The sequence below is a fragment of the Acyrthosiphon pisum genome, chromosome A1 (genome assembly GCF_005508785.2).
Source record: "Acyrthosiphon pisum isolate AL4f chromosome A1, pea_aphid_22Mar2018_4r6ur, whole genome shotgun sequence".
Lineage (NCBI taxonomy): Eukaryota > Metazoa > Arthropoda > Insecta > Hemiptera > Aphididae > Acyrthosiphon > Acyrthosiphon pisum.
In genome coordinates, this window is record NC_042494.1 from 106,701,213 (window position 1) to 106,712,542 (window position 11,330).

General features: G+C 28.3%; 1 protein-coding gene across 1 annotated transcript; it reads right to left on the reverse strand.

Moving 5' to 3' along the window:
• Positions 1-10,571: 10,571 nt before the first annotated feature.
• LOC107884900 (DNA replication factor Cdt1-like) lies at positions 10,572-11,217 on the reverse strand. Its single transcript, XM_029486724.1, has 3 exons — positions 11,053-11,217; positions 10,788-10,989; positions 10,572-10,726 (listed from the first exon to the last, which is right to left on the reverse strand). Exons 1-3 carry the CDS (start codon positions 11,158-11,160, stop codon positions 10,572-10,574), a joined length of 465 nt encoding a protein of 154 aa, XP_029342584.1. The 5' UTR covers positions 11,161-11,217.
• Between the last annotated feature and the right edge of the window lie 113 nt (positions 11,218-11,330).

An 11,330-nucleotide genomic window follows, 5' to 3' on the forward strand; every position in this document is an offset into this window, starting at 1 on the left:
TTTTTAAAGCGTTGTTTTCACATGCTTATTTCAAAAATGATTGGACAAATTTGCGAAAATTTTTAGTTCAAAAGTTGCGGATACAAATGCTTGCAATGCAATGCAGTTGCTATGCAACACAACTACAAGTAGGTCACAGGGTAAAAAAAATATAAATCCATAGTCACAGTTTTTTTTTATAAGCATCTAAAGTTCAAATATTGACAAAATACGTATAAATGACGAAAATTTGCAAATTATTTTGAGTTAGAAATTCATGAAAAATTTTCTTTTTAAATCAAAGATTTGAAAATGTGATACAAGATTCCTCATAAGTTTGTCTACCTTTTTCAAAAAAAAAATGTCTACAAGCAAGTCAAATTAAATTTTTATGAGCGTTTAAAATTCATATTTTTACAACATTTGATATTCACTCGATTTCTCATGTAACGATTTTCTTATTTTATTGTAATTCAAAAACGAAGAACTGTAGATACATGAACATTTCACTAAATGTTTATTTTATCAATTCTTATACTTGATACAATTTTCAAAATATTTTGACCAATATGGAAATTTATATTTTATTGTGATCAGCGGACTCGAGTCTCAATAGCAGCTAATAGTGAAAACGTATTTCATAGTTTAAAATTATTATTTGTTTGTTTTATACATGTATTTATTTTTGACACTTACGATCTAAAATTAAAAGTGTTTCGACAGCTTGCTAAAATGGATAAATGTATTGTACAAATATCGAAAAGTTTAAAGCAAGTGTCTATTTTTTCTTTAAATTCGTATAATTGTTTAGTACACATATTTAGTATGCATTAAGTTTAAAATAGCCCTTTAAATATATTACTGATTAATATTATATTAAAACTACAATTTTTGACAAATAAAACAATTTATATTTGATCTATTTTTAAATTAATTATTACGGTAATATTATATTATTGAGCAAATAAAATTTATTCTTTGTATTATTTTGGTACTAATTGTTATACCTGCTTATTAGAAAAATACTAATACAAATACTGAGAAATATGCTTTTAAATCTGAAGAAAACCTCCATTCCCCAGGAAAAAATTTAAAAAACAGGTAAGTGGATGTCACTCTGCTGTACAGTAGATTACAAGTGAGTCATTGTATAATGGATTGTATTAGACTTGAATTCAATGATATAATATCATTGTATAAGAATAACGATTCTGAGCGGAGACTGTTTGTCAGTCTGGATATTTTATATTGTTATTAATTATTTTATCATGTAAGTTGAATTAATATTATAATATTATAATTTTCCCCAGGTATTTAATAACTATTGAGAAAATCCAAAAATAACCCCTCTAAAGTACCACCTTGATCCAATTTTCTAAAAGATAAGATACTATATGTTGAAATCAAAGCACTCCTTCTGGTAGAAATTTTGTATACAGGATATAAAAAATTAAAAAATTAAAAAATAAACACCATTGTAAAACCAATAGCTTCCTCGCTCCACTCAGAATCTAAAATGGTACCTAAATATAGTGAATAATTAATTTAATATCATATAGGTATTTAGTATTAATATACAATTTATCGAAATTATATTTATATTAATTTAATATCATTAAATATTTCAGGATATTTTGTTAAATACTTCTACCTTAATTCAAAGTGAAAATTCTGTAACTAGTTACCTAAATAAATAATACCTAGTTAATGTTTTGGTTAATTTGTGTAATATAAAAGCAATAAATATGTGTTTAAACATACAAATACAAATAGGTAGTACATATTACAAAAATCTAAATGGCAGCTGTTATATAAATTTTATAAAATAAAAGAATTGTTGTATTTTGTGTATTCATATATTCTTTAAGAAAATTATACATATTTTATTGAAGGTAATTGGTAAGTAATTATTATCCTATTAATTATAGTGCATAATATTCATAATATATACCAATTACCAATAGATACAATATGACAATATGTGTTTAAGCCTTTAAGTTTATAATAGTTTTGTTGAGTTTATGTACTTGTAATGGGAAATATAGAATAAAATAAAACATTTTAGGGGAAGGGGGTTGTCGGTGGCTAACCCCCCCAAAAGTCTGTCCAACCAAGAAACTTATTGCAACCCTAACAATTCAGCCCAATTTACGCCACTGGTTAAAAATGTATAAAATGTTCAACTTTTATATCTAAAGATTGAAAATTTAAAACAAGATTCCATGTAAGTAGTTAATTCGCTATTATCAAAAAATCTAAAAAATACATAAGCACATTTTATTGTTATAGTCATTTTAAGTTAAAATTTGGACGAAATTATATATTAAAAAACCCAGAATAACTATTTTAGTTATTTTATTGTGATATTGTATAATATTATTCATGGGTACTTGAAACTTCTAAAGTACCTATCTATGATAGTATCACGGCTTGTTGTTGATGTATAACGCGGTTATAACTTATTAGTACCTACCTACCCAATGGATAGTGTGATATGATCAATTTGGAATTTATTATATGTAGGTACCTATTATAAGTCAATTTTTTTTTTTAATACCATAGATAAGTATATAGTAGGTATGTCTTATACCCATAGGCGCAAATAGCGTTTGAGATTTGGGGGGGGGCTAATAGGTCTAATAGGGCCTTACTTTGATAATATTGAATACGCTTAAAACTAAATGTAGGAAATGTTTGGGAGGGCTAGGGTCATTTTTGGGGGGGCTTAGCCCCTAAAGCCCCTCCCCCCCTATTTGCGCCTATGCTTATACCTAGATCGACATACTGTCTCCGCTCAGAATTCTTTTTCTTATACAATGATATTATATCATTGAATTCAAATTAATACCATCCATTATACAGTGACCCACTTGCTACTGTACAGCAGAGTGACATCCACTTGCGCCTACCTTTTATACATTGTTATTAGGTATTTATTATAGCGTGTAAGTTGAATTAATATTATAATATTATTCATTTTTATTCGTTTCTATTGTGATAAACAAAACGTTAAAAATTGAAATCCCATTACTAGCGATTTTTCGTAATTTATTGTAAGTGGTTTTTTCCATGTCAGTGGTTTAAAGTACCATTTTGATCCAATTTGCTAAAAGATATGGTAGCAGTGGCGTATATAGGTACGAATTATTTTCAGTATGGGCTAATTTATTAGTTATCACTAGTCAAGCATAGCACGACTAACATAGCCATAATTTAATAATTATACATTTTTTAGGGAGCTTATGGATAGTGTCATTTATGTATTTTAATGTTATCTTACTATGAATTTAACATCAAAGTCAATAAATCGACAAAGCAAGTCCTGACAATCTAAAATTTCCTTGTTGATTCCTTAAAAACGATTTTAATCAACCGGCTAACTTAATCATGGTGAATAACTGTAAACAGTGTAAATATACATGCAATGCTTTAATTGAACTGTAATTTCACTATGGGCTCTGGGCCTCTGGCCTAGAGGGCCTCCCCCCTATATACGCCACTGTATGGTAGGTACTATATACCTATATTATGTTAAAATCGAAGCACTCCTTCTGGTAGACGTTTTGTATACCTACAGGATAAAAAAAAAATAAACATCATTATTGCATAACTACTACCTTCCTCGTTCTGCTGAGAATCTAAAATAATGATTTTAATTATTTTGCTATAATTTATAATATTAATTCAACCATAGGCGCAATTTCGCTAAAATTCAGGGGGTGCAAAACTAATCAGGAAAGTTACAAACTTTCTACAAAATGTCAAAATCCCTCATTCCACTTCCAAATTTATTTACAACTATTATTACTCAATTCCAGTTCCTCGATCAAAATTGTATACCTACACAATTTAATATTATCATTAATATGAAGTAAGTAAATTGTATTATACAAATTAAAATAATTAGTCAATACTGTAATTTATTACATTGATATAATAAATATTAATACATATTAATTAACAAAATTAAATTAAACTTAAGCGTTAAGCGTCTCTCATGTACAGTTCCTGCTGCGTTGAACTCGTCGGATACAAAATCGGAATTTATAACTCGATTCCTTTCAATTTGTAATATAGCTAAATCAGACAGTCTTTCTTGTCCCATAGTTAATCTGAGGTAAGTTTTAAGCTTTTTTAAGCAGGAAAAACTTCGTTCACATGACACAGTATTTGTAGGTATTGTCATAAATAGTTTTAAAATTTCAGATAGTAAAGGAAACCCATCTTTAATTTCACCTTGTTTCATATAATCTAATTTTTTTTGAAATAAACTATTATTTGAGTTGGTTTATTTAGATTTTAACATTCTATTAAAGATTTTTAGTTCTACTTGAAGTTCATGATTATCAAACTTATAGGTCTTACAAACAATGTGCAATAACTTTTCATCAGGATTTTCATTAGTAAATACATTAATCAGCCCATCCAATATTTCTAGTTAATTTTCCTGAAACCGATCTATAATTTCTTTCACAATAATATCCAATACTGCAAAATAAATATTTATTCGGTAATAATCTTTTATCTGTATTTCTTGGGGTTGATGTCCACCCCCTCCAAGTGTCATTCGTATTTTTTTTTCTAGGTACCTAATTGGGCAGGTTCGATATTATTTTCTATTGCCATTTCAATTACTTTATCCCACATTTCATCAAACTTTTTATCTGATCGCATTTCTTTAAAAATATTTATAGTTTGAGTTGACATACTAATAAAACAGCAGCATAATTCATGTTTATAAACTGTAGATATTATAACTGTAGATAATATATTTGTATGGGTCATAACATCTTTCAAAAATACCAAACAAAACACAAATTCAAAGTCGCAAATATTTTTAAAATATTAAAAAAATGTCTGTCCAGAAAAAATATAAGCTAAATAATAAAATAAAAATTTAGTTTATTGTTGCAGATTAAAATAATAATAATGTATACATATATTGGTTATTGCTATTGGTTAATCGGGCATGTTTGTTGATTTGTCAATATATGTATAAATTAATGTTTGTAGATTAGACCTCTGGGAAGAAGATAGGCTAGCTAATTTAAAAAGGGTTAAATTTGGTTTTTTTTAATCATCGGATTTGAGTACGGTAGTTAGGTTAGGATTTTGTAAAAATTGATTATATTAATCTACCGTAGGTGAAATTAAGTAAAAACGACAAACTTCGTATAACTTTGATACTTTAGACTTAGATCATACACTAATCATCCTACAAAACAGCACGGGCTCCGCGATCTACCGCAGATAGATTGCCTACCTGATAATGCACTGCTGCAGATCAGATATTTTATTCCGGGCAACAGAAAATTTAAGATAAATTTTGAACACTATACACCGAATATTAAATAACCAATTGAATAAAGTTTGAGTCGTATAGAGTTGGTGCATTTAACGGGCAACGAAGTGCACGGGATCATAAAATATAAAATAAATTATAAAATATCCTGACTGACAAATCCTCTCAACCGGTCCACTCAGAATCGTTTTTCGTATACAATCAGTGGCTAAAGTGGGGTTGACGGAGTCCTCTTCTTATTTACGGTAAGATTATGCGTCCCCTTTTATTTAAGTCTCCAAAGTCCGGGGGGACGCTACTAAATTTTAGTAATTTATTAAATGGTTTACGCACACACACACACACAACGATTATTTACTGAATTTAGACTTAGACTTTTTACCACACAATCGTCTCATGTATCAGTTTTAGATAAAGCTGATCCTTATAAAGATTTATTTAATAATTTATTGATAGATTTAACTATGCTTTCTCCAGATAATCAGTTTTAGATAAAGCTGATCCTTATAAAGATTTATTTAATAATTTATTGATAGATTTAACTATGCTTTCTCCAGATAATTGGCCTGATAACTGTGATGTATAGTTTGGTGATATAAATATTTAAAATATAAGCAGTTTGTCTAAAATATTTCAAATTGATCAAAGAGCCAGTGTACGAGGATTTCGTGAATACAAAGTGTCTTATCCTTCAGTAAATACAGACATTAAATCATTAATGAGCGCTGTAAAGACTTTGGCTATTTCTTCTTCCGAATGTGAACGGTCCTTTAGTTCAATGAACGAAATTGTTTCTTCAAAAAGAAGTGCGTTGACTAGTGATCATATTTCATCGTTAGCTTTCATTAATTGTACTGGACCACCAAGATTGATAAATTCAATCCTAACATCTATATTAAAACTTGTATATTATCAAGGAAAAGAACTGCAGATGAACAATGTTGTCCAAAAAGAAAAAAAAAAGATGAAGAAGCATCTTATACATCTTTATGGTTATGTTTAAATAAATAGTTAAATAGTTGAATAGTTTAATAGTTAAACCCATACTGGTTATACTGTATAGTATGCTTGTACTTATAAATAACATTTACATAGCTTATGATACATTGTAATAATTTAAATAAATTAATAAAATAATATGAATAGTTATATTTATAATACATTATTTTTTATTTGTTTTTTAATGAAATGTTTAAAATTAAAATGTAAACACATATCTTTTTTAACATTTCATGCAATGAATTTCAGTTTATTTTTTATTTAGCAATCATTATAATATGTTCATTAATTTGATTTTACATACTATTAACATAAACTTTTTATGAACAAATTACAAAGGTGTGTGAAAGAAACAAATTATACCTAGTGGGTAGTGGGTTTCTTAAAAAAGTTTGGTTAGATATAGACTTTGGAAGAACTCGGGAACGCTCCTCAATTTTTGGTGACTTTAGTCCCCCCTCAACATTTTTCTCACTTTAACCACTGTATACAATGATATTATATCATTGAATTAAAATGTAATACAATCCATTATACAGTGACCCACTTGTAACCTACCTACTGTACAGCAGAATGACATCCCCTTACTTGCTTTTTTTTCAAGTGTATCTAATAAGAGTATTCTGTATTTGACAATAATTACTCATTAAAATGAAATGTATTTTGTATTTTAAGACAATTTTTGAAAGTATTTCACCAGTTCCTGATTTACACTATATTACTGTTACTGTTTATGTTGTACAATGCATGAGCATGAGTAAAAACACCTTATTTCTTGAAGACAATTTCACATACCAACTCGTTTCACATTCATTGGGTTTTTATACGGTGCGACGGTTTTTATTATAGCCAATAGCCTAACCATCATTATATTAGTTATTTTAATTATAAATACCTTTATATTATTATAAATTATAATGAACCAAAAAAAAGAACAATATTAATCCATATATTTTTCTTTATTTATCTGAAACATAGATAACTTAATAACTATAATCTAAGAAATTTTTTTAACAGGACGATTCGGGCAAACCATCGAGTAGAAACACTGGTTGGAAATCAGGGAATGTCCGGCTCATAGACATACTGCACGAAGGACGATAAGACATTTTTCGGCGGACTGTTGGACCAGGACGAAGGGCGGCCACCGAAACACCCCCGCGGCAGACCCAAGCCGGCTGCAGTACTCTCGATGGAGCGAGAGGAGGATGCTCTGGTGCTCGACGGCGATTACTATGGCAAGCAGCGGCAGCAGCAGCCTGCACGGGATCAGGATTGTGAAGCGGCAAGCAGAGGACGAGTCTGGAAATCAACCATTGCCCGAGGACCACCACCACAGAAATGCTGCCCACGTCTGTGAAACCGCCCCGAGTGTTCGTTTTGGAGACAGGCGGGCGGCCGGCCGGGTGGTTTTGTCGTTCTGACTAGATAACATAGCTTCCAGCTGCAGATCGAGGTGCGGGCCGCGGTGCGTGCCGGACCCTTGGAGATTGCGACATGAGGAGGAACTTTTTGAGGTGACGGTGAAACTTAAAAAAAAAAAAAAAAAATTTATCTTTCAATATAATATAGCATATCATTATTGGGAGCTCGCGGGTCAATCGTATAAGATATGCTGGTATTGTAATTTGACGGACAATTATTAACAATTTTAACAATTTTTCGACATATTGTTACATGGTATGTATAATGAGTCGGAACACTCTTAATTCCAGTGGCGGATTTAGGATTTTCTCATGGGGAGGGGGGGGATATAACATATTTTCGTACATAATAATAGGTAGGTAGGTATATAAGCTTTATTCTATACTAAATTTACAAAACTAGATTTAATTTTCTTGATGACTGAGCCATTGCATCAATAACTCCATCGGGTTTTACTTGTATTGTTCTATGAACAGCCAACAATGCTAATCGAAAAATCAAGGCAAAAGAAAGCTAGAAAAATAACTATATTAAATTGAAAAATAAAATAAAAATGGTGGGCAAGTGGATGTCACTCTGCTGTACAGTAGATTAGAAGTGGGCCACTGTATAATGGATGGAATTCAATTTGAATTCAATAATATAATATCATTGTATAAGTAAAACGATCGGTAGATGGTATGTCAGTCTATAGGTATTAGACATATTATATGCTTATCTATAGTATTAAATAAAAAATTGACCTATAATAGGTACCCTATAATAAATTCTAAATTATTAATTAATCATATCACAATATCCTTTAGGTACTTATAACGCGTTATACATCAACAACAAACCGTGATACTATATCATAGATATATAATAGTATACTTTCGAAGTTTTAAGTAGGTACCCACGAATATTATTATACAATCACAACAAAATAACTAAAATAGTAATTCTAGGTTTTTAATTTGTAATTTCGTCCAAATTTTAACTTAAAATGACTATAAAAATAAACTGTGTTTATGTATTTTTTAGATTTTTTGGTAACAGAATCAGCTTCTTACGTGGAATCTTGTTTTAAATTTTCAATCTTTAGATATAAAAGTTAAACATTTTATACATTTTTAAGTAGAAAATAATAATTCAAATTTAAATTTGATACATTTTGTCAAAATTCTATATTTAAATGCTTATAAAAAAAAATTGTGCCTGTGTATTTTTAATATTTTTCAACTTCTAATGTAAAAATATATCAGGAGCCTTGTATTAAATTTTTACACTTTTTGGCCCGACAGATAAAACTTTATTGATATTCATAGAAAAAAAAATGTATATATGAAATTGTTCGTAAAACGCTCAAAACAAATCAAAATATTTTGAAAATTTTCTCAAGTATAAGAATTGATAATATAAACAATCAGTGAAATGTTCATGTATCTACAGTTATTCGTTTTTGAATTACAACAAAATAAGAAAATTGCTACATGAGAAATCGAGTGAATATTCAATGTTGTAAAAATTTGAATTTCAAACGCTTATAAAAATTTAATTTGACTTCCTTATAAACATTTTTTTTTTTGTTAAAGTTAGATAATCTTATAAGGAATCTTGTATTACATTTTAAAATCTTAGATTTAAAAAGAAAAATTTTTATGAATTCTTAACTCAAAATAATTTGCTAATTTTCGTGATTTTTCATATTTTTTCAATTTTTGAACTTTAAATGCTATAATATTGCACTACTGAGTGCCCTCCCCCATCTGTTATTCACGTTATTTATGTTCATACTTTATCAATATTGCTTATTGTACAAAATTGTTGTATAGATTGTAATTATATTTTAAATAAAAAAAAAAAAAAAAAATGCTATAATATTATAATAATTCCAGTGCTTCAAAACAAAGTTAAACGTTGGTTCTCAAAATATAAATTAGTTAATTTATTATTATAATGATATTTCAATTTTTCGAAAACTGAAATCGTGATTTTTTGGAGTCACAAAAAGATACTCTTGCGACCCAATGATATTTTCAGGGGTCGGAAGCGCGACCTTGTGCGACCCCCAGTTTACGCCACTGTACCTATACCAGCTTTATATAAATACATTTGTTAAATTAGTATTAAATTTGTTATTGTAATCATGTATACATAGGCCTTTAATATATTCATCCCCTCCAAGTCAAAAGTTGAAATTGCGCCTATGCATGTAAATATTGTGGATAAATTCTAAGAACATTTGTAGGGGAGCCGTTGAGATTCCATATGTCTCATACTCTCATGTTTAGTAGTGAGTAATGAATTGAGTAAGGGATAGACAAGCCACAAGTGATCTATCAGTACCTAAGTAGACATAAGTAGTATAGACATTTCTTAAGTTAATAAAAACATTGCGGAACCTTAACTTTTTTACCAGAAATAATTGTTTACTTAAGAATATGCAAAATTAAATAAAAATTCATAATAAATGACATTTTATAATTATTTAATATTGTACATTTTTTGGAGAAAAAATATCTCAAAATGGGAAAAAATATCCACCATGAAATACAATTTATAAAAATTAGTTAAACACCAAAATTGTTTGGAAACTTAAAATTATACATAAATATAAGTAGTAAAATGTATCTTATAAACATAGTAAAATAGTAAAATGTATCTTATAAACATAGTAAAATAGTAAAATGTATCTTATAAAATTAAAATGTTTACTTGAATCTAATATATGTTGACAAAACAAAATATAAAGAATTGTTTAACATAGAATAGAAAATGTGATATGCAATAAAAATAAAATAATGAAAAATATGTTATAAAAAATAAAACTAAGGTAAACGTAAATTTAAAATTATAGACAAAAAATAATTTATTAAAATATAACTCATAATAAAAAATTATTTTTTAATTTTTTAATCACACATTCTTCAAAATTAATTTTTTTATCAACACGAATGTATTCAGTTCCATCTACTATTTTTAATACAGCCCAGTGGGGTACTTTTTCTTGAAGAAGATTTATGTGAGTTTCCCAATCATCTGGAATAAAAATAAATAATTACCTACATAAAATATTAAATAATAAAGACAATTTAAGTACTGTCTGTCATAGCCTCAGGGTAACTTTGCTTTAATTGGTCAATAACTTTTTTTAGTGGCATGACATTTCTTTGAAGTTGTACAAAGTAAGTTCGTATTCTCCGAGCAATGTCTGGTAATCTAATTATCATTTTATCTTTATTTAATTGACTGACTGACCTCATCATTAATCCTCTCGCTTTTTCGATTTGCTTAGATTGGATCTAAACATAAATAGGCACTTAAACATATAAAATAGAGATCAAAAATAAATACATATACTTTACCTTACTTAAAAATAATTTAGGAATGCCAATAAGTGCACTTCTTATGGTGTTTTTTGCATCTTCTGTAGGTAATTTTACATCAATTAAATGTTTGTGGTTTTCATTCATTATTGCACTAGCGGCTCGATTTAAACAATTATTGTAAATAAACAATGCATGAGTTTGATCTAAAAAAAAAACCAGTAAAAACTAATTAGAGGTAGGTATGCAATATTATTTTTATGATTTGTACCTAATATATCTTTTGCAGTGATATTTTTGACTTATCAATTTCAATC

Bases quoted from the DNA above. Each gene is read 5' to 3' on its own strand.
- LOC107884900 (XM_029486724.1), bottom strand. From the start codon at position 11,160: ATGAATGAAAACCACAAACATTTAATTGATGTAAAATTACCTACAGAA. The intron at 10,990-11,052 runs GTAAAGTATATG...ATTTATGTTTAG, and splicing joins CTAAATTATTTTTAAGTAAG to ATCCAATCTAAGCAAATCGA. The intron at 10,727-10,787 runs GTACTTAAATTG...TTTTTATTCCAG, and splicing joins CCCTGAGGCTATGACAGACA to ATGATTGGGAAACTCACATA.